The sequence below is a fragment of the Chiloscyllium plagiosum genome, unplaced genomic scaffold (assembly GCF_037043375.1).
Source record: "Chiloscyllium plagiosum isolate Xiang-an unplaced genomic scaffold, Cpla_swu_hap1 HiC_scaffold_13, whole genome shotgun sequence".
Taxonomy (NCBI): Eukaryota; Metazoa; Chordata; class Chondrichthyes; order Orectolobiformes; family Hemiscylliidae; genus Chiloscyllium; species Chiloscyllium plagiosum.
Window position 1 is genome coordinate 70275135 of NW_028270151.1, and position 25295 is coordinate 70300429.

General features: G+C 41.4%; 1 protein-coding gene across 2 annotated transcripts in view; it reads right to left on the minus strand.

Moving 5' to 3' along the window:
* LOC122555801 (SH2/SH3 adapter protein NCK1-like) overlaps positions 1-25295 on the minus strand; it is a 219547-nt gene that overhangs the window by 61794 nt on the left and 132458 nt on the right. For both annotated transcript variants that reach the window (XM_043701943.2, XM_043701944.2), the window contains one exon: positions 9038-9281. In XM_043701943.2, the coding sequence (XP_043557878.1) occupies positions 9038-9263 (226 nt within the window). In that variant the 5' untranslated portion in view covers positions 9264-9281. The remainder of the gene's footprint in view (positions 1-9037; positions 9282-25295) is intronic.

Genomic DNA, 25295 nt, shown 5'->3' on the forward strand with positions numbered 1-25295 from the left:
ACCACTGATGGTGGAGGAAGTGAAAATAAGGACAGTTTGAGAATATGGTTAACATGCAATTTCCTATGGTTGTGGAAGAAAGACACTTGGACAACATGGATTTAAATTCAAGGACACATGCTGGAGGATGAAATGCTCAAAAGGGTGGGAGGGTATAAGTAAGGTGGTGGATGCTAGAGATATTGGAGATGATTAGATGGCCAACAGTAGAGATTATTCCATTGACATCATGACAATGATAGTTTCTAAAATTGGAAAATTGGGTTGCTGGTCCTTGAAGTAACAATTAGTCATTCATAAAAATCCACAATGTTCGTGATGTTTCAAATACTACATTTTCATTCAGCTTCCTGACAAAAATACAGCGAACTTTAAACAAGATGAAGAAAATCTGCCCTTTTCTAGATGAGACAGACAGATTAAATTAAAGGCCACATTAATTTTCCGCAGTTGATCATACCAATTTTATTTTAATTTAGTTTGGAAATGCTATAAAGTCAATACTGAAAAAAAATAATGGGGTTAGTTTTAGTCATTGAGCATTTATTGAAATATGTTTCATGCTACCCAGTGAAACAGGAAGACAGTTATTGAGAAGTCAGCCATACATGAAATGCTAGAGTTTATTGATCCTCCTTTTCGAAAGGTCATCCAATATGAAGGAGATCACAGTATGGTACAGGGTCTTAAGAATGTGAAAGGTGTCATGATCTTATCCTACTGTATAACATGATTTTGTCTTAGCTTAAGCAAATCTACCCAGTAATTCTTTGTCAGAAACAGGAGAAAATTCCAGTTAGACCTTTTATTGGCTGGAACTAAATGAAGCTTCAAAAAGGACCAGACTTACTTGTGGATAAGTCACATATGGTAATAGATAACAGAACTAAATCAACTAATCATACGCAGTAACACAAGTTTAGTCTGGAATCACAGCTTTGTGGGCACATACAATATTTTGCTTTCACCCTATTTTAACAAAGCTTCATGAGTATGAATCATCTCACCCCAAAAAGAAACGCGAGACCTGCAGTTACATTGCATGGTTCATAATCTCAGGACATCAGAAAAAAGCTTCACAGTCAATGAGGTACTTCTAAAGTGTAGATATTGTGACAGTATGGGGATGACTGCATTCAATTTACACAGCAAAACCCCGCCTATGGAATAATGCAAGGATAATTGAGGGATTTCCATACTGACCAAGGCACAAGGGAGAACTTTTCTCCTCCTCTTCAATGTAATATGAATGGGAAATATTTACTAATCTCAGGGTAGGGCACTAAACGGAGGCTCTGTCTGCCAAATCAAAACAAACTGCAAGTGTAAAGCACTCTCTCAGTAAGGCCCAGGAGTGTCCGCCTAGATTAGGTGCTCAGTTTTCCAGGCCGTGACTTGGGTACAAAAGCACCTAGCCATATTTTAATGTACGGATAGGATAACGTGTCATCATGCAACACATAGCCCAGGAGATTAGCAAAAAAGGAGGATCAAGTCATCCATCTGATCTTGTGCACAGCGATGTACTGGGGAAAGATTTCCATGCTATTAGTGAGGAGGAACTTTGGTTGGATACAGTGAACTCCCACTCCAGGGCACACATGCAACGTTTGTTTAAACTGTTCCTCCAACCAGGTTCTGGCTCATCTGATACATGCTAACCTCCCACCAGGTTGGAAATGCTGACATGACTGAAGAAGTCGATGCACAGCAGCAGTCAAGGTTCCTGCAGCTTCTAATGGAGAATGGCAAGGTCAGTGATGTCTGGGGCTCAGGATTAAAAGGGAAGGAGCATCGAGTAAGAGTTATGGATGATTGGGGTGGTAGTGAATGGGGGGGGGGGGGGTGGCATCCTCCTAGGGTTGGCGAGGTAGCATGTTAGTTTGCTAGACCATCTTTTCCTTCAAACAGAAAAAGCTATCTCGTGAGAGTGTGGTACTGGCCTTCCCTATCACGTCACTTCCATTAGAAGTCAGAAAGTTAACAGGTTTAAGTGTATTTTACACTCTCACTCCTCACCAGATTCAAAACACCAGTCATTTGGAATTTTCTTTTCTCTTGTGAATGGCTGTTGGAAACAATCTGAAGTGACAAACGTTTCTTTCTCACTTATATTTTGTACTTAAAAATTGAAAAGTATACTGCTTAAACGAAGGGACTGAGGGAAAAAAAGATGTTGCAGTTTTAAAAAGAAAGTCACCAAAAACTTCTCTGCTGGTCTCTCTCTTCCGTGAGTAAAGCTGTAAAAGAAAATTCCAACTAGCTAGTCTCTCTTTCTCTCTCATTCCCTGTCTCTCTGCAAGTTCCCTTCTTGAAAGGAAAAAAGGAAAACCACCTTCACTGCAAGGGCAAATCCCCAACCAGTGAATGGCAGGTTGAGAATTGATATCTACAATCTCTTGACTTCCTCAAAAAGTTGAAAGATACCACAAGGGAACTGAAGGAAAACATCTCATTGACACGCATAATCTGGACTGGTGCCTGAACTGCGCTTTTCTGACTTTTTTCATTCTTTTATCAGTCATAATATGTGTCCTCTTTTATCACTCAGTTTGAATACTATCATAGTAGACAGTGACCAATAAACATTTGATATCCCATTAATAAATAAAACAACTTCATTCAGATGAATCGGATGCTCCTTCCTTCCCAATGTGTTACTGATCTTCAGGAGATCAAGAGCTAGGAGGCCTATATATTGCTGAAAAAGACAAATTTCATCAAAACTGTCTTGCACTCATCAGGATATTTCACAAGAATACCAACTCAAGGCAACAAAACAACATTTACTGTATAAGAGGAGTGTTAATTGGATGAAAGTGAACTCAATAAGCAAGGAATTATCCAGATTATCAATTAAGATTGTCAGCCAGGCTTAGCAATGTGGTGCACTCACCATGTACTGGAAATTACATTCGTTCATACACAAGACATTATTCTTTACAAATAAAAAGAACATAAGCATGAACTATGCCTATTTCAACTCAACAAACTATGTGTCATCCATTCGCTGGCTTATTACTCAGAGAAATACTCTGATTGATCACAGTTAATCTATCTGGTTTAAAATTTAACAACGTTTGGCTGTTAACTGTCAATCATCATTAATGGGTACATTCTCCATGCCAGCACCTCTACTAATCACTCCACTTGCTCATCAATTAAATTCATTCTATGCATTATAAACAATGATTTTCCTCTTGAATTTGTTCTCTTGCACAATGTTCTGATGAGTGCAAGATGAAACGCTTTGAAGAAATACGTCTTTTTTCAGCAATACTCAAACTTTGTACAACCAAATGACTACTCGCGTGGCCGAGTGGTCTAAGGTGCTGGATTTAAGCACCAGTCTCTGTTGAGTCCTGGGTTCGAATCCCACCACTGCCAACTTTGTGAGTGAACTACTGCAGGCAGTTGTGTATGACAGAACTACACAGGTCCTGATGTTGTTTGGGGTGGATAGCACTACTATGGATAGCACTACTGTGGGTGCTCCGGTTACCTCCCAAAGTCCAAAGATGTGCAGGTTAGGTGAATTGGTCATGCTAAAATTGCCTGTAGAGGTAGGTGCATAAGTATGGGGGAATGGGTCTGGGTGGGTTACTCTTCAGAGGGTTGGTGTGGACTAGTTGGGCCGAAGGGCCTGTTTCCACACTGTAGGGAATCTAATCTACTACTTGAGGCAAATATATTTCACTGCCTTCAATTGCTGCTGTCTAGACCCACAGAAGATCATATCCTGAATGCCAGTGTGCATAATTAAACTTAAATTGATTCTGTGTCATGTTTAATTGAAGCTTTGCACAGCCATTTAAAAATCTAAGATTTTGAGTTAAAGACAGTCTGGAAGCATCAACTTTTTTCCAACCAGATCTTCTATAGAATTATGACTAAAATATCAACACCCAGATAGTTACTGTCAATGCCATAGTCAACTCTCCCCTTGTTCAAGTAGAAGGCAGGAGGAAATAAAAAAACCTATTTTCATGTGGCTTTTCTACATCAGGAAGAGTCCCTTGATTATATCAGCATGGAAAATATTCAAAGTCTCACTCATCAAAGCCCAGCCATACAGTTTTCTGATACACTCCCCAACCTTTGTTGATATGAAAGCATCTGACATCATAGCTAACACGCAAAATATTTGAGAATATTGCTTAAGGCACTCTGAAGTGCTTTCCAACAAGGTGAGACCAATTTCAGTGCAGTTATCACATGCCACTGGTGAAGGAAGTTTCCTTTTGAATCACTCGCGAGACATAAACATTGCCTGCAAGGTCAACATTTAATCAGCCATCCCTGATTGCCCTCAAGGTGGTGGCAAGGGATTCTTGTGAATTGCTGCCACAGAGTTGGTATACCCATACTGCTGTTAGTCCTACTTAACTTTGACCTTGTTTAACGTCTTTACTCAAATTTATTAAAACCAATTGACTCAGAATGCAAGGTAAAATTGCAGTCATGTTAAGTTTAGCTCTCTCTCTGAAACTCATGTATACTGAAATGCAGTCAAAACTTCTGCAACATTAGGATATTTCATCTAACCTAATGTTGAAAATCTGAGAACTGGTATAATGAAGTGATATTCACTGTATACATTCATCACAAAGAACAAGGTGGTTAATATGTTTGATCATGCAGATTCACATCATGAGGAGTTCTGTGATTCTGAATCTGCCACTCAGTTGGTCAACACAAATTAAATCCATCTGTGTGCAGAAGACTGACATGAATGGAACTCTGTTCCCTCTCTGCAGGACTAAAGGAAAAGTATTTAAAAATACAATGGTCCATTGCCTTGCGTGGGGATGGAGGGAGGAGGGGATGGAGGGAGGAGGAGATATATAGACTGGAATTGATTAGAGTGTCAGTCCAACTGGCTGTAGTTAGACAGAAGAATACCTACATAATTAGATTATTATGTGGAAAACTGTGATTGTGCACAATACTCACAAATCTTAAAAGAGCTGGTAGTTTATCAAGATTTCATTCTAATCCTGGTTAAATAAATGAAACTGAACTTAGTTTAAAAAAACACATTTTAATAAGGCTACACTTCACAAAAGCATAAATAAGATATACTCCAAATGAAAGGAGACTTCAGAATCCATCTACCAATCAGCCACATACCTCAGTATATGTGGAAGATCACAAAATTTTAATTCAGGGGTTAGATTAGATTCTCTACAGTATGGAAACAGGCCTTTTGGCCCAGCAAGTCCACACCGACCCTCCGAACAGTAACCCACCCAGGCCCACTCCCCTACCCTATATTTACCTCTGACTAATGCACCTAACACGACTGGCAATTTAACATGACCAATTCACCTGATCTGCACATCTTTGCGATTGTGGGAGGAAACTGGAGCACTCGGAGGAAACCCACGCAGACACGGGGAGAATGTGGAAACTCCACATAGACAGTCGTCTGAGGCTGGAATTGAACCCGGGTCCCACTGAGCCACTGGTTAGGTGTAGGCTAAATGTCTCAAAATTTGTACCCAAAAATCAGACTGGTTCAATTAATGGTTCTGCTTATAATGAGTCAGGTTTCTAATTGTTTAAACAAAAATATTTGACTCTGTTTCTTGAAGGTTCAGTCAATCAAGACGGAAAATTTCTGTTTAATTATACAATTAGTGGGGAACACACTGACTGTTGTTCCACTCCAATTAATGTCTATATCAAAGATGAAGGAGTTGGAGGAAGAACAATCACCTCTGTGTAGTACAAAATTCATTTCTTTCATCTGTCATCAAATCCAGACGTAAACTTTTAATAAGAATGCAATGTAATTTTTATGAAGCCATACACTTTTCCTGAAATGTTCAAAATTGTTTAAGACATTTTTATTCGCTCTGACAGAGAGGAATCACAATAAGTTGACAAAAACTTAATATCAACTATTGTGGTTCAGTGTTCAACAACATTTTTTTCCAACATAAATTATTCATCTTGGATTTGGAAATCAATTTAAATCCAAGAGATGCTGATTTCAGTATGCCATGACCAGATCTAAACTGGTCATCCATTGCCAGAAATTATGCTAAGCACACAGTAGGACCTCATTCTCAGGTGTCTCTGCAGTACTGTGGTCTTTTTCTACAACCCAGTCTTAAATGTACTACTACTTCCATCAGGTATACAATGGGGAAACAGAAGCAATTATTTTCAATCCCTTCCTGAAACTGCATGTTGCCACCAATTCCATCTTCATCACTGGCCACTATCTTGGGATGAATGAGACTGTTCTCAATCTCTGCATCTTGTGTGATTTGAGATATTCTGTTTCACAACAGCCACCCATATCCACCATTAAGTTTCAGTCTTTTATCCCAGCCTCTATCTCTGTCTCTGTCACCTGCTGACTCAACAATTTCCACACTTTTCTAGTTATTTACCATTCTGCACACACTGTGCACTTCAGCCTATAATAACCTCTGCTGCCTATGCCACAAACATTATGGAACTACACACAGTTTCCAAGTTAAAAGAAAATAGTCATGTCCAAACACTTTCAAGGTTTCTCCAAATTGTCTCCACTTACTTCCCCAAATCTACAGCTCTTGCAAAAATTTGTCATTTTTCTAACATTGGTCACTCCTGCATTGTCTCTTCCACTTGCCACACTGACCAGTATATTTTTCAGTCTTCAAGGTCCCACACTTTGCAACTCACTCCATGGGTGCATCATCAACTCACAACTTTCCTTTCTGAACCCTCCAAAAAAAAAGCAAACTTCTTTTGAACAAAGTTCTGATCACCTTTCCCAATACCTCTGTGAAGACTTTCTATATTGATGTTTATGTATATACTATATATAGATATTTCCTACGGGCATAATGAAAAATGAATGCAACAGTTTTTATAAAAGGGAAAATCCCATAGCATATGAAATCATAAACTGAATCAAAACTAAATACCGCCAGAAGGAAAGCAAAATAAACATATAGTACAGGCCAGCACATCGGCTTTTAATAGTATATTAGTCGCAAAAGTCGAGAGTGTGGTGCTGGAAAAGCACAGCAAGTCAGGCAGCATCCAAGGAGCAGGAAAGTCAACGTTCTGAGCATAAGCCCTTCATTCCTGTTGAAAGGCTTATGCCTGAAACATTAATTCTACTGCTCCTCGGATGCTGCCTGACCTGCTATGCTTTTCCAGCACTGCACTCTTGACTCTGATCTCCAGTATCTGCAATCCCCACTTTCTCCTGTTAGTAGCAAAGATTTGGTAATGCATTGGTACTATTACTGAACTAATATTTCCCAGGTCTGAACTAATAATTTAGAGAAGCATTACAAATCTCACTCAGACAATTCAAGAATTTGAGTGTAGGTTTTAGAAAATCAAACTATAAAGTTGGCAATAGAACTTGCCATGAAGTTCTGGGCTGTTGGTATAGATATTTTCTAATCAACTTGTTCAGAGATGTTGGAGCACACGTCTGGAGCAGGTTGGACTTATTACGTACCCAACAGATTTCCGTTTAGTGACAGACACTGCCACCACTATTTGATCTGCCTAGTAACAGGCACAAAAGACTGATGAGAGCAATTCAATAAGATGGTCCACCAGCAGCTTCCCAAACCAGCATATGCAATATACTGTAGTCTCGCCATGATGTCCATGTCACAACATTGAGAAGATTGAAAATCCTAAACTGCCGAAGTCCTAAACAACCTGACATCAGATTTTAGGATTTTATATTCAGTGGTGGAGAGAAAAGTGTGGTTTAATAAGCATGGATTATGAACACATCTGGAATCAATTCCACAAATGACTGTGGGCCTGAAGTTAAAAGGCATACAACCCGCAGTCAGTGTTCTCAGGAGGTGCAGGGTCATATTTGAAGAGTCATTTCTGATTTACATTATTTTCTTTTGCCAATATTTACAGCAAGATCATGACAATCTATTTCCAGTATACTTCAGTCATCTTTGCATGGAACAGCAGCAGAGTTGAATCTGTGTGGATATCCCCTATTAAAAACACTTCTCCATAGATTCTTATAACATTCATTACATTTTCCTATGCTGTTTGCTAGTAAAGATTGACAAGGACTTGCAACATACACAGACAGGAACAGCAACAGTTTAAGGATTAATTTCACATGGATTATAGATGGTTCATGTTTTTCACAATTTACGAGCCTGAAAGAAAAATGTTTGAGGAATGCAATAGCTCGTAATAAAGCATTCAAATCATATTATCACTTTTCCACAATCATTATTATAAGTGGCATAAATTAATGTTTTTAAAATTGTTAAAAAAAAATCACTGATTCAATACATAGGGTCTTAGAATCATACAGCGCGGAAACAGACCTTCAGTCCAACTCATCCAGGCTGACAAAGTTTCCCAAACTCTCTATACCACGGAGGTAATGGAGAAACTGAGATTATTTGTTTTGTGTGTATTTGAGCAAATTAGATTACTAATTGCCAAAAGCACATGCAAAGTCTTTGTTATGAAAAGTAGCCGCCGAAGTAAAAGTCATTTTGCAGCTGTTGGGCACGTAGTTAGTAAATGCTTATCTTAAATCTCCTTTTTAAATAACACACATAATTAAGGCAGCAATGACAGGTCTCCATAAATCTTCCTTGAAAAAAAATACTCAGAGATTATGCTTCTGAATGCAAGTTTGGATTTGAAGCTCATCTCCACTCTGGTCTGCTTAGTTTTACACGTTCGCTTATGAGAACACCAAAAAAAGAAGAAACAGATGGTTGCAAAAGCATCACTTCAGCAGCATAACATTTGTACTGTATATATTTCCTCTATTACTGCCTACCCATCTGCCTCAATTTCATTCACTTAAATACCCACTAGTGTTTCCAGATTTCAGTACTGCAATTATTCTCTCATGATTACTGTTGCTGACATTCATAATTTGGTGGCAGACTTTATGACAATGAGTGTTTTCAATAAATACATATGCTGTATTTTGAATCTTTTCCAGAAACATTTCCTCAAAAGATAAACTAAAATTAATTGACTGCTACAATAATCTATCATGTACTATTAATGACAAACTTACCCAAGGTATCCTTTAGGTTTTTCACAATAGAAGCTTTCCTCGCACTGTTCTTTCTCTCCACGTAATTTGATGGTACAAAGCCAGTTTTGTTGGTTGAATTTCGAACGCGCCACCATGACTTGGAGTCATCGAGCAGCCACAGTCGCTCATTCTTCTTTATGTCAAGCTCCTGCTCCTGCTGGGCCACATAGTCAAACTTGGCGATCACTATCACCTCTTCCGTCATCTTCCCGTGGGTTCCGCACTGCATGTTCAAAGAGAAAGGGATTGGTATTGTAACATAACGCAGATAAATAGACTGCAGAATACCACGCTTGACACAGTTCTGAAAGGGAAAAGGCTAACTTATACATACACTTTAAAATCTGAAAAGAGGAGCAAGATTTGAATTGTGAAAGTGCTTCATTCGGGCTGCTTTAAGGAAAGCAAGTTTATGAAGGCAGTTTACGAACTGAGATCCTCATCTCACCGAAACAAAACTTTATGACTTTTAAGAGGAAAATTTATTTCAAACGTTAAAAATGTTTGAAAAAAGTCCGACCGATAATAATTCAAATAGTATTTTCCATTTACCTATGTAGTTAATCCAACATTGCGACAGCATTTCTTTGACCAGTGAAAGTTTCCAATCTCGTCAGCCTCACTGAACCAGTGGGTTGAGAGTTCAATTCCCACTTTAGAAACTTGAGCACATAATCAAGAAGAACACTTCATAAAGTATCAAGAATGCTCTGCACTGTTGGAGCCACCAAGGCTTTAAACATAGGCCCTGGCTGCTTTTTAAGGCAGATGTGAAAGATTTCACAACACCATCTGTAGAAAAGGAAGCAAGTTATAGGAGGGACTGAACCAATAGCAAAAAATATTCTTTGATCATTAAACTATAGGGTACAAACTGGCATTATCACTCCGCATTCCAAGAACACTTAGAGTCATTGAATCTCTACAGCATGGAAGCAGGCTATTCAGCCAATCAAGTCCATACTGACCCTCTGAAGACCATGCCACCCAGTCCCATAGCCCTACCCTATGCCTGTAACCCTGCATTTCCCATGGATAATCCACCTAGCCTGCACATAACCTGGACCCTATGGGCAATATAGTACAGGCAATCCACCTAACCTGCACATCTTTGGTCTGGGGGAGGAAACCGGAGCAAACCCACACAATCACAGGGAAAATGTGCAAAACTCCAGACAGTTGCCTGAGGCTGGAATTGAACCCAGGTCCCTGGTACTGTGAGGCAGCAGTGCTAACCACTAAGCTACCGTGCTGCCCACGGTCAATGGAGTCTCGGCCATTTGGAGAAATGCACAGTGTAGGAATTATATTCTTCACTCTGCCAGAACGTATGCCACTATCTTCTCTCTAATAGCTCACACTCGTTTGATTTCTGCGACTGCACTAATTTCCCGCCAAGGCCCATGATAACCACAAAGAACCATGACAAGTTTCTTGGCTTTATGTCTGTGCTAAATGGCATGGCCATACAGCAGTACTGAGAGCCTGGTATCTCTGGCTTGGTGGCGTGGGGGGGCGGGGTTGGGGGGAAAGTGGTTAAATGCAAAAAGGCAGTGAAAGGCAAGTGAAGTTAAGGCTGCTGTGAGGATCCAGGCAGGCTGAGAGAGAGTGAGCACTTTTAGAGCAAACAAACAGCTCAGAGATGCAGCCTGAGCCATTCCATGATCTCGGGACATGCCCCGATCAAAATGTGGCCTTGCTGCAAGCATTGAGTGCTTAAACATATTGTAGGTGGATCGGAGATAGGCCTGGAGAATTCTTCGAGGCTGGACATGTGGGATGCCAATGTCTGTGGACGTAGAGTGTGTACAATGTTGTGGGCCAGGCCAGACCACCTCAAAACATTTGAAGAAAGTGGCTTACACCCTAACTTTGCTAGTTTTTTCAAGCAGGTGTAACATGGATATTTAAGGAGGAATGCAGCTGGTCAAACCACTTAGTTTTAAACATAACATAATTTATTTACAAGATTACCGAATGAAACACAAACAAAAGAGAACTAAATACCAAATAACAACCTATCCAAAAACCCAACAGATTATCCCAACCTAATGATGCTGTTCCAAATACTTGCAACAAGCCCTAGACACAAAAGGTAAAAATCAAACACAGGGTTTTACAGGAGAGAAGTCAGACAGTCAGATGGCAGCATGGAACACCCTCTTCCATGTAGCTGTTTCTTGGATCAGCAGCCTCAAACTGCCTGACTGTTTTCAGCGAGTAGTCACCCGACTGCGAAAACCAAATCAAACCAGAGACAAGCTGAGCTGGAAGAATCGGCCATTCCCCTTTCATTGTACCAGTGTTTTGTTTAAAACCGGAAATCCTTTTTCCCGAGGCAGTATCTGTTAGCTACAATCACATTGGCCTTAAAACCCATTGAAAGCCAGACCTTTCAGAATCGCTGCTTTTACAACCTGCCTGGAAAAAAAGCTAAGGACAGCATAACCTTGTTAAAGGAGCAGCATCATCACAATAGCCAGTACACATTGGATGTGCCCCCTGATGTTGGCTCCCAGTGTCAAACACAGAGATCATTTAGAACAAGCAATGAGCTGAAGTCACCATGTTGCCACTCGATTTCCACATTAAGAATGGCATGATGTTTGCTAACGGCAGGTGGGAGGTGAGGAGCTATAAATTAATGAATCAGGACATGCAATCAACAAAGATTATTAATAAGCAATAATCCCCTTTAATAGGCAAGTCGCCATTCCCCACCTTGACATCAGAAACTTATGAAAATGAAGCAAGTTTTTTTTCCCAATATTGAGATTGGCCTCACTGAAATTCCAATGTGATGCTTTCATACCTACTCCTTAACCAATGCTGTTCAGTCTGCTTAAGATTCTGCCATATTGACTCCTAAGGGACTATTTAAAAGCCAGTTCTTCCTCTCTTTCAAGGGCAGCAGAAAAAAGGGGAATTTGAGAAAAAAAGTTGAAGTCACTGTGTTAAGTATGGGGAATTCTGGTTCAGAATTACACAATGTTGCAACATAATGATGAAACAGCCTAAAAACAGCCTTTATTCTTTCAAACTGTGCCAGTTTCACTTACAAACTGAAGGTCTACTTTTGACACTGCTTCTATCCAAAGACGAAATGGTGACCAGTCCAAATCCTGGCATATTTACAAGATTAAATATTACATTAATATTAATATCAGATTTATGGACATTAAATTTCAAAGGTTTTCTATCTGCGAAGAACAAGTATACGCATGGAGTGGATTTAAAATTATAAATTCTAATTACTTCCACCCTTCCCCCATTCTACAACTTACAGTCAAATCGTCTACTTCCAAAACTGGTGGACGGGTTTCAGCAAAACTTGGTACGCAGGAAATGGAGAAAGAAGAACCATTTTTCTTTTGGTAAAGGTGCAGATTAGGTCTTTTTTTAAAAGCAGGGATCCATCTATTAACATCAGGAGATTGGGAAATTTAAACTTTCTCTCTTACAATGTTGTGGGTTGTTTGATTGGGAATGTTATTGTTTTAGAATATTATGGATTGCCTCAACATCCATGCTGCAACTGTTACATTTGTCTAAATATAAGCAGATTTTACAGAGCAGACTGTTGAAAATAGATTACCTGGAATCCACTCAAGAGAGACAGAAATTGTTATTAAGATTTTTTTCAGATCTGTATTTACAGACCATCATTGGTTCAGGTGGAAGTCTTAAGAAAGAGCTACGTTAAGGAGCTCTATTTAATGTCCTCTTCACTTGTTTAGGGTTGTTACAACTAAATAAATCTGGTTAGAAAACCTTATAAAACTTATAAGTAAATAACCATGTGACCTTGCAAAGCAATGAAAGTTTTTTTTATTCCATTAAATGTGCCCCAAATTTAATGATTAATGCTGAATTAAATGGTCGCTCTGCTCTCCAACAACACGAGGCACTATTCAGTTCACAAGAACATCATTAAATGTTACCTTATAACTCTCAAACTGAATCTAACACAGTCTACAAGAAACAAAACAAGATTGTCCTTGAATTTTTCTACCCAATGACCTCCATGCTTCACAGGATAAACAAAATTACTGTATTTAAAATCAATTTAGTGCCTCAAATCAAATTAATTTAGATCCACGCCTAATACATTTTTTACTGATGCTTGATACAGAAGCAAACACTAATGTTTAGCTGAATGTTTGAGTTACATCAAGATCTGGAAGTCAAAGAAACATGTTCAAAATTGATACTCGATTTAAGTTGATTTTGAGTGACAACTAACGTTGAAACTAGGTGGCTCAGGAATCAACATAATTCAAGTTGGTACTCTGTTCAGACACTTTAGAAACAGATTACAGTAGTTCACATTATGAGTTCTGCATGCTGTCAATTCATTTCTGAATACATAAAAATATCAAATCTCACTTTAATGGCTAAAAACAGAATGACAATTGTCCAGGATACAAATGCTGCAGGAAGGATAGAAAGAGAGGCAAGAGAGGAGGGGGGTGGCATTTTTGATAAGGGTTAGCAATACAGCTGTGCTGAGGGAGGATATTCCCAGAAATACATCCAGGGAAGTTATTTGGGTGTGACTGAGAAATAAGAAAGGGATGAAAACCTTACTGGGATTATATTATAGATCCCCCCCAACAGTCAGAGGGAAATTGAGAAACAAACTTGAAAGGCGATCTCAGCTACCTGTAAGAAAAATAGGTAGGTTATGCACAGGGATTTTAAATTTCCGAACATAGACAGGGACTGCCATAGTGTTAAGGGTTTAGATGGAGAGGAATTTGTTAAGTGTGTACAAGACAATTTTCTGATTCAGTATGTGGATGTACCGACTAGAGAAGGTGCAAAACCTGACTTACTCTTGGGAAATAAGGCAGGGCAGGTGACTGAGGTATCAGTGGGGGAGCACTTTGGGGCCAGCGACCATAATTCTATTCGTTTTAAAATAATGATGGAAAAGGATAGATCAGATCTAAAAGTTGAAGTTCTAAATTGGAGAAAGGCCAATTTTGATGGTATTAGGCAAGAACTTTTGAAAGCTGATTGGAGGCAGATGTTTGCAGGTAAAGGAACGGTTGGAAAATGGAAAGCCTTCAGAAATAAGATAACGAGAATCCAGAGAAAGGATATTCCTGTTAGGGTGAAATGAAAGGTTGGTAGGTATAGGGAATGCTGGATAACTAAAGAAATTGAGGGTTTGGTTAAGGAAAAGAACGAAGCATATGTCAGGTACAGACAGGATAGATCGGGTAAATCATTAGAAGAGTATAAAGGAAGTAGGAATATACTTAAGAGGGAAATCAGAAGGGCAAAAAGGGGACATGAGATAGCTTTGGCAAATAGAATTAAGGAAAATCCAAAGAGTTTTACACATACAAAAGACAAAAGGGTAACTAGGGAGACAATAGGGCCCCTCAAAGATCAGCAAGGCGGCTTTTGTGCAGAGCCGCAGAAAATGGGGGAGATACGAAATGAGTATTTTGCATCAGTATTTACTGTGGAAAAGGATATGGAAGATATAGACTGTAGGGAAATAGATGGTGACATCTTGCAAAATGTCCATATTACAGAGGAGGAAGTGTTGGATGTCTTGAAACGCATAAAAGTGGATAAATGCCCAGGACCTGATCAAGTGTACCCGAGAACTCTGTGGGAAGCTAGAGAAGTGATTGCTGGACCTTTTGCTGAGATACTTGTATCATTGATAGTCACAGGTGAGGTGCCAAAAGACTGGAGGTTAGCTAACATGGTGCTACTGTTTAAGAAGGATGGTAAAGACAAGCCAGGGAACTATAAACCGGTGAGCCTGACCTCGGTGGTGGGCATGTTGTTGGAGAGAATCCTGAGGGGCAGGATTTCCATATATTTGGAAAGGCAAGGACTAATTAGGGATAGTCAACATGGCTTAGTGCGTGGTAAATCATGTCTCACAAACTTGATTGAGTTTTTTTGAGGAAGTAACAAAGAGGATTGTTGAGGGCAGAGCAGTAGATGTGATCTATATGGACTTCTGTAAGGCGTTTGAAAGGTTCCCCATGGGAGACTGGTTAGCAAGGTTAGATCTCATGGAATACAGGGAGAACTAGCCACTTGGATACAGAACTGGCTCAAAGGTAGAAGACAGAGGGTGGTGGTGGAGGGTTGTTTTTCAAACTGGAGGCCTGTGACCAGTGGAGTGCCACAAGGATCGGTGCTGGGTCCTCTACTTTTTGTCATTTATATAAATGATTTGGATGCGAGCAGAAGAGGTACAGTTAGTAAGTTTGCAGATGACACCAAAATTGGAGGTGTAGTGGACAGCGAAGAGGGTTACCTCAGATTACAACAGGATCTGGACCAGATGGGCCAATGGGCTGAGAATTGGCAGGTGGAGTTTAATTCAGATAAATGCGAGGTGCTGCATTTTGGGAAAGCAAATCTTAGCAGGACTTACACACTTAATGGTAAGGTCCTCAGGAGTATTGCTGAACAAAGAGACCTTGGAGTGCAGGTTCATAGCTCCTTGAAATAAAGTTGCAGGTAGATAGGATAGTGAAGAAGTATGCTTTCCTTTATTCGTCAGAGTACTGAGTACCGGAATCTAGATTAGAATGGTGCTGGAAAAGCACAGCAGTTCAGGCAGCATCCGAAGAGCAGTAAAATTGACATTTCGGGTAAAAGCCCTTCATCAGAAGTTGGGAGGTCATGTTGCGGCTGTACAGGACATTGGTTAGGCCACTGTTGGAATATCGCGTGCAATTCTGGTCTCCTTCCTATCAGAAAAGATGTTGTGAAACTTGAAAGGGTTCAGTAAAGATTTACGAAGATGTTGCCAGGGTTGGAGGATTTGAGCTATAGGGAGAGGCTGAACAGGCTGGGGCTTTTTTCCCTAAAGCACGGAGGTTGAGGGGTGACCTTATAGAGGTTTACAAAATTATGACGGGCATGGATAGGATAAATAGGCAAAGTCTTTTCCCTGGGATGGGGAGTCCAGAACTAGAGGGCATAGGTTTAGGGTGAGAGGGGAAAGATATAAAAGAGATCTAAGAGACAACTTTTTCACGCAGAGGGAGGTACGTGTATGGAATGAACTGCCAGAGGATGTGGTGGAGGCTGGTACAATTGCAACATTTAAGAGGCAGTTCAATGGGTATATGAATAGGATGGGTTTGGAGAGATATGGGCCGGGTGCTGGCAGATGGGACTAGATTGGGTTGGGATATCTGGTCGGCATGGACGGGTTGGACTGAAGGGTCTGTTTCCATGCTGTATATCTCTCTAATTACTATTTCATACAATACCAACTACTTAGCGAAAGGATTCTCTTTTCTACAGTCAGTAGATCAGATGTCATTCAATTACTATTCACAGACAAACCTATTTTCATACACATCAGTGCTGCCAATCCAAGAATCAATTTGATAAACCTGCACTGCATTCCCTCAGTCGCAAGAACGTCCATCCACAGATAAGGAAACCAAAACTGCATATACTATTCCAGGTGAGTCCTCACCAATGCCCTGTATAATTGCAGTGAGACATCCTCAAAATACTCAAATTCCACAGTATTTTTATTCCGTATTGCTTCAAATTTGTCTCATTTCAAATTATTTCATTTTACAGTTGAATTGACAGCAAAAAGATTTTCTTTTCACTAAACATTCCCATTTTAAATGATCAAATTACACATCACTACGGAGAGTGCAGAGTAACCAGTTAGCACTTTTGGCATCGCTGCGTAATACATATTCATTTGAAATGTGTCCATATACCATGATGTCACCTTACCAGTATGTCAAGTTATTTGTAACAAGCTCCGACATGTTAGCCACTGCTCGGTGCAAAGCACGGTGTTAGAACGTTATGGGTTCATATCCCATTCTAGAGATGTGAATGCATAGCAGTCCAGAAATGTGGACAGATGCGAAGCTGATGTCGCTAGTGTGATACTAAATGAGTACCGCACTGATGGCAGGGCTTTCACAGGAGATGTTAAACCAAGGTCTGATCTTTTCTCTCAAGTGGAAATAAAAGAGCCCATTATACTATTTCGAAGTAGGGCCAGAGCAGTATGATGATAGCAGTATGACCCTTGCCAGAATGAATGATATCATTAACAATCATGCCTAGAGAGCAACATGCTGTAAGTGACCAGAATTGAATTTACACAAAAAATTGGAACATAACAATCCTCTATTCACTACAGTTTGCTAAAGAAATCAACATGCTTCAACTGGGAGACGATGCTACAGTTTATCATGCTCAAATTCTACCTGCTGCATAAATAGCCTCTGTAAACTGATTTTTGTTTCCCTCAAACCCTGCTGATAGTCCTGTCCCATTTATAAGTCATTGGCTCACAGTGTGCCGATTCTGTATACGTATCACTTCCAAAGTGCTTCATTGGTTGAAAAGCACTTTGGGACACACTGAGATTTTTGAAAGTGTCACATAAATGCAAGTCTTTCTCTTTTGTTTGGTATGAGCAGTCAGGAACCATCCCTCCAGACCTCCCCTTTACTGAGGACGAAAAATCAGTCCTCAGCAAAGGACTCACCTTCATCCCCCTCCGCCCACGCATCAATGAATTTAATACATGCCGTGCCGTCAAACACTTCTTCCGCTGCCTCTGCCTCCGAGCTTACTTTCACAAATAGGACTCCCACCCACCTTCAGAGGACCCCTTCGCCCGCCTCCAACACACTGCATCCACCTGGACACCCCGTGCTGGCCTATTACCTGCCTTCGACCTCTTCATTTCCAACTGCCGCCGGGACATTAACCACCTCAACCTGTCGACCCCCCTCCCCCACTCCAACCTCTCACCCTCACAACGCGCAGCCCTCCAATCCCGACCTCACCATCAAGCCAGTAGATAAAGGGGGTGCAGTGGTAGTCTGGCACACTGATCTTTACACCACTGAAGCCAGACGCCAACTCGAGGACACCTCTTCCTACCGCCCTCTCGACCATGACCCCACCGCCCCATCACCAAACCATCATCTCCCAGACCATACAGAACCTCATCACCTCAGGAGATCTCCCACCGACAGCTTCCAACCTCATAGTCTGGGAACCCCGCATTGTCCAGTTCTACCTCCTTCCCAAGATCCACAAGCCTGACCACCCTGGCCGACCCATTGTCTCAGCCTGCTCCTGCCCCACTGAACTCATTTCTACCCACCTCGACACTGTCCTATCCCCCCTAGTCCAGGAACTCCCCACATACGTTCGAGACACCACCCACACCCTCCACCTCCTCCAAGACTTCCATTTCCCGTGCCCCCAACACCCCACCTTCATCATGGATATCCAATCCCTCTACACCTCCATCCGCCATGACCAGGGCCTCCAAGCCCTCCATTTCTTCCTCTCCCGACATCCCGAACAGTACACTTCCACTGACACTCTCATTCATTTGGCCGAACTGGTCCTCACCCTTAACAATTTCTCCTTCGAATCCTCCCACTTCCTCCAGACCAAAGGGGTAGCCATGGGCACCGATATGGACCCCAGCTATGTCTGTCTCTTTGTCGGCTTAAGTAGAACAGTCCATCTTCCATAATTGCACCAGCACCACTCCCCACCTCTTCCTCCGCTACATTGATGATTGCACTGGCGCTACCTCATGCTCCCGCGAGGAGGTCCAGCAATTCATCAACTTCACCAACACATTCCACCCTGACTTTAAATTTATCTGGACCATCTCTGACACCTCCCTCCCCTTCCTGGACCTCTCCATCTCCATTAATGACGACTGACTTGACACCGACATTTTTTTAAAAACTCGCCAACTCCCACAACTATCTGGATTAAACCTCTTCCCACCCTACCTCCTGAAAAAATGCCAGCCCGTATTTCCAATTCCTCTGCCTCTGCCATATCTGCTCCCAGGAGGACCAGTTCCACCACAGAACACACCAGATGGCCTCCTTCTTTAGAGACTGCAATTTCCCTTCCCACATGGTTAAAGATGCCCTCCAACGCATCTCATCCACATCCAGCACCTCCACCCTCAGACCCCACACCTCCAACCGTAACAAGGACAGAATGCCCCTGGTGCTCACCTTCCACGCCACCTTCCACGCCACCTTCGCAAAAACCAAATCATCCGCCGACATTTCCACCACCTCCAAACAGACCCCACCACCAGGGATAAATTTCCCTCCCCACCCCTTTCTGCCTTCCGCAAAGACCGTTCCCTCCGTGACTACCTGGTCAGGTCTACACCCCCCTACAACCCACCCTCCCATCCTGGCACCTTCCCCTGCCACCGCAGGAATTGCAAAGCCTGTGCCCACACCTCCTCCCTCACCTCCATCCAAGGCCCTAAAGGAGCCTTCCACATCCAAACTTTTACCTGCACATCCACCAATATCATTTATCGTATCCGTGGCTCCCGACATGGTCTCCTCTATATTGGGGAGACTGGACACCTTAAGCAGAGCGCTTTAGGGAACATCTCTGGGACACCCGCACCAATCAACCACACCGCCTTGTGGCCCAACATTTCAACTCCCCTTCCCACTCTGCTGAGGACATGGAGGTTCTGGGCCTCCTTCACCACTGCTCCCTCACCACCAGATGCCTGGAGAAAGAACGCCTCATCTTCTGCCTCGGAACACTTCAATGTGGACTTCAACAGTTTCCTCATTTCCCCTTCCCCCACCTCACCCCAGTTCCAAACTTCCAGCTCAGCACTGTCCCCATGACTTGTCCTACCTGCCTATCTTCCTTTCCACCTATCCACTCCACCCTCCTCCCTGACCTGTCACTTTCATCCCCTCCCCCACTCACCTATTGTACTCTTATGCTACTTTCTCCCCACCCCCACCCTCCTCTCATTTATCTCTCCACCCTTCAGGCACTTTGCCTGTATTCCTGATGAAGGGCTTTTGCCCGAAACGTCGATTTTACTGCTCCTCTGATGCTGCCTGAACTGCTGTGCTCTTCCAGCACCACTAATCCAGTCAGGAACAGTCAGCAGCGCAAAGAGATGGATTCTCACTACTGAGTACCTGCCATAACATTTTTCCATGCCAATCATCAACAATTTGCTTCGAAGTAAAAAAAGAATTATCGTAAAAAATATTTCTCTTTCTGCCAGTGATGCTGTATCTTTATTTTACACCTATTTCAGCAAATATACTAAGGCATAAAACTGAATTATAAAACAGAATTAGAACCCAACTTACAGTAGCATCTAATTTTACCAATGCTGTCTTTTGAGCACAGTGCAGGCTTTATAGCACACAAAAAAAACACTGGACTCTGCAAAAGTAACAATCGAATAATTTCTTCAATTGATTTCCATTGGGAAATGCTAATTTTTTTGCAAGAGGCTTCAAAATTCTTGACCTCCCCATTGCACAACATTTTAACACAGGGATCATTAAGTAGTATAAATTCTCTCAGTTCTTCAAAAATATCAAGTGACTTGATAAGTGCGTAGTTTTGTTCAAATCTAAGTAGAAATTGTTTTGAATAATGTCTGAGATATGGCTCCTTAAAATATGTTAAATCACAAAAGACAAGACGTGATAGTTGTGGAACATTATATTTTGGACAAATTATCTTCATTGGCCAATAAGTTATCCATGATCTGGTGAAAGCTTATGGCTGCCAAAAGAATAGAGGAAAGATTATGCACTTGCTTTTATGCAAAGTCTAGGTAATGGAAAAGATAGGGCCTCCACAAGCAGCACTGTAATCAGAATCTATGCGAGCTATTAGAACAGAAGTAGTTAAGGTAAATGGTTACGTTGATGTAATATAAAATTTTATGACTTTCGTCACAAGTAACTGCAAATTCAAACAGGGCAAAAAAAATCCAACTTACATTTTCAATTTGTACATTCTTACATAATGAGGAACAAGGGACAAAATAGAGGGACAAAATAATGTTCAAACTAATTTATGACTGTTGCAACATTTTGGGGAGTTGATGGTGGTTGTGTACATGTTGTGTGAACTAGCTATATATTTTTGTTAAACTTAAACGCACTTACAAATACAGGTGGAGCCTACTTTCAGCTCTAACTGAAACCTGACCACAGCAGCGGTGCTCGAACTTCAGAAAGACAGACAGACAGAAAACAAACAATATTTACCCAAGATCTGAAACAAAGGTGGCTCCATTTTGTAGCACATCTCAACCTGAAAAGAATGGAAATCATTGAGGCAACAGCCCCATCGACCACATCTGTAAATACTTGGAATTAATTTTTAAAAGATCATTTGTATCTAAATTTCCCCTCCATTCTTATTGCTAAATAACTCTTCACTTATCATGATGAGGTGTAATACTGATCATGAGTTCTGCCTCAGTCGTTTGCAGAGTCACTTTTAAATATACAGTCCATTCTAGGCTGCCTTGGCGTGGAACCGCAGGAGATGGGCAAGATACGAGATTTTGCATTAGTGTTTACCATGGAGAAGGCTATGCAAGATATAGAATTTGGGGAAATAAATAGTGACATCTTGAAAAATGTCCATATTACAGCAGATGAAGTGCTGGACAACTTAAAACATACAAAGGTGGATAAATTCCCGCGACCAGATCAGGTGTTTCCTAGAACTCCGTGGGAAGCGAGGGAAGTGATTGCTGGCTCCTTTGCTGGGATATTTGTATCATTGATATCCACAGGTGAGGTGCTGGAAAACTGGAGTTGGCTAATGTGGTGCAATTAAGGAAGAAAGGTAGTAAGGAAAAGCCAGCGAATTAAAGACCGGTGAGCCTGACATTGGTGGTGGGCATGTTGTTGTAAAGGGTGCTGAGGGACAGTATTTATTAGTATTTGGAAAGGCAAGGACTGATAGGGATAGTCAACATGGTTTTGTGCATGGGAAATCATGCCTTGTTATCTTAATTGAGATTTTTGAAGAAGTAACAAAGAGGTTTGAGGGCACAGTAGTGGACATGATCCATATGGACTTCAATAAATCATTCAATAAGGTTCCGCATGATAGACTGATTCACAAGGTTAGATCTCATGGAATATAGGGAGAACTAGTCATATGGATTCAGAACTAGCTCGAAGGTAGAAGACAGAGGGTGGTGGTGAGCAATTGTTTTTCAGACTGGAGGCCTGTGACCAGCAGTATGCCACAAGGATTGGTGCTGGATCCTCTGCATTTTATCATTTATATAAATAATTTGTATGTGAACACAGGAGGTATGGTTAGTAAGTTGCAGATGACACCAAAACTGGAGGTGTAGTGGACAGCGAAGAAGGTTACCTCAGATTACAACAGGATCTTGATCAGATGAACCAATGGGCTGAGAAGTGGCAGATGGAGTTTAATTTAGATAAATGGGAGGTGCTGCATTTTGGAAAGGCAAATCAGGGCAGAACTTATACATTTAATAGTAAGGACCTGGAGAGTGTTGCTGAACAAAGAGACTTTGGACTGCAGGTTCATAGTTCCTTGATAGTGGAGTCGTAGGTAGATACGATAGTGAAGGTGTTCGGTATGCTTGCCTTTATTGGTCAGTGCGTTGAGTATAGGAGTTGGGAGGTCATGTAAGGGCAGTCCAGGACATTTGTTAGACCCCTATTGGAATACTGTTTTCAATTCTGGTCTTCCTCCTTTGAAAGAATCTTGTGAAACTTGAAAAGGTTCAGAAATGATTTACAAGGATGTTACCAGGGTTGGAGGGCTCGAGCTATAGGAAGAGGCTGAAAAGGCTGAAGCTGTTTTCCCTGGAGCTTCGGAGGCTGAGAGGTGACTTTATAGAGGGTTATAAAATCATGAGGGATACGGATGGGGTAAATCGACAAAGATCTTTTCTCCTTGGTGGGGGAATCCAAAACTGGAGGGCATAGGTTTAGGGTGAGGGGGGAAAGATTTAAATGGTAGCTAAGGGCAACTTTGTCACACAGGGGATGATGCGCGTATGGAATGAGCTGCCAAAGGAAGTGGTGAAGGCGAGTGCCATTGCAACGTTTAAAAGGCATCTGGATGGGCATATGAATAGGAATAGAGGGATATGGGCCAAATGATAGACGTATATAGGATATCTGGTCGGCATGGATGAGTTGGATCAAAGGATCAGATTCTGTACATCTCCGTGACTCTGTTTGCCATCAATTTCTGTACAAAATGGATTGCGCTGAGGAAATGGACTTTGTTGCAAACTAGTTAGCAACTAGTGAGTTCTAAACCTGTCGCTTCAGCCACTCATTGGTTGATACAGGAATTAATGTCAATAAAGTCTGTGAAATGAAGTTAAAGCAGCAAATCTTTTGGTGAAATCACCTCAAAAAGTTTACAGCACCATTCATTGTGGCTTCCAATTTATTTAAACAGAATAAAATTAAATTCAAAGTCAACGGAATCTACTGAAAACAGTGAGGAAGAAAGTCAGCATCTGAGGACAGCACTGTATGAAGAAAGGGTTTTTTAAGGACCCTTTTGACACAGTGTTAGTGTTGCCCAAGAGGCCAGAGTTCAACTCACACCTACTCTGAAGATAAATATCATAACAACTCTGAACCAGTTGATTTGGAAAATATCTACAGTTTTGGTCCAGGAGCTATGCTTGAAACAAACCAGTTTGTTCTTGCACCACTGTTGACTGATTCACTGCAGTAATTTCCTTTCATATTTCTAGCCTTCTGTGCGATTTTGCTTCAAAGTGGTCTCTTCAAACTGCTAGGTAAAAACAATGACTGCAGATGCTGGAAACCAGATTCTGGATCAGTGGTGCTAGAAGAGAACGTCGATTTTGCCTGTCCTCGGATGCTGCCTGAATTGCTGTGCTCTTCCAGCACCACTGATCCAGAATCTTCAAACTGCTGGCCATCCAATTTTCCTTTCAATTCCAATGCTCAAAGACATGCTGAATGCTTCCGTCTCCTGTGGTGTTGCCCCTCTCATTTTTGATGAGGGGGTCATCATCATTCTCCTCCCCAAAATACTCCATCTCTCCATCCTTGCAAACAATACCTCCATGGATAGAAGGAAACTGAACAAGATTAAATAGTCTATTTACTTTGAGTACTGATAGTTCTTCTATAACATGATGGTTGCATCCTTGTGCAACCCCGCGTTATAGAAAAATTGCTCCATATAAACAGCGCTTGAAATGTATTAGCGTTACTGCCAACGAACGTTTTAGAAGTTCATGCTTTAGAAACAGTCTGCCCAATTTGACAATTGTATTATACAGAATTCACGTCAACGAAACGCGCATTATCGCGGATTTAATTGGAGTGGAATTCAAATTCTTTGAGGAGATGTTGCCTCCCATTTCAATGTATACCATCCTCAGCACTACAGTTTAAACTTCTCCAAACTAATTTCCATCCTAAACAACACTCAAAGAATTCTAACCAAAATAACAGCATTTATCATAACTGTGGAACGATAGCATCCTCACCTTTCTAAGCTGCATAATTGACCATATCATTCAGGCCTCTTTAGGGTGCTTTACTCACTGAAAAGATAGATGCAACCTGCCCTCACTGCTTTCAAAATATGTGCTCCATTCATTATAAAGTAAGTGCTTGTATGCGTTTCTGATCAACATGGGAGGGAGGGAGGGAGGGAGGCAGAGAGGGTGGGTGACTGGTGAGGGGGAAGTGACCTTGCTTTCCTTTTCTACCTTTTCAGGCCTCCAGTAATTGCCTCATGGAATCACAGCACCGTAGAAGCAGGCCATTCAGCCCATCAAGTCCATATTCAGCCTCCGAAGACCATCCTACCCAGCCCCACACCCTTAAGTCTATAAGCCTGCATTTCTCATGGCTAATCCACTTAGCCTGTTGAACATTATAGGCAAATTAGCACAGCCAGTCCACCTAACCTGTACATCTTTGAAGTGTGGTAGGAAATCAGAGCACCCAAAGGAAACTCACACAGACGCTGGGAGTATGTGCAAACTCCACACAGACAGTTGCCAGAGGCTGGAATTGAATCCGTGTCTCTGGCACTGTGAGACCGTAAAACCATAAAACATATGGGCAGAAATTCAGCCATTCAGCCTATCAAGTCTGTTATGCCATTCAATCATGGCTGCTAAGTTTCTCAAACCCCCTTCTGCCACTTTCTCCCCATAACTCTTAATTCTCTTGATCCTCCAGAAGCTATCTCACTCTTAAATATACTCAATAACCTGGCCTCCCAAGCTCTCTGTGGCAATGAATTCCATAGATTCTCCACTCTCTGGCTGAAGAAGTTTCTCCTTACCTCAGTTCTAAAAGGACTTCCCTTTACTCTAAGGCTACACCCTCATGTCCTAATCTCTCCCACCAATGGAAACATCTTCCCAACATCCACT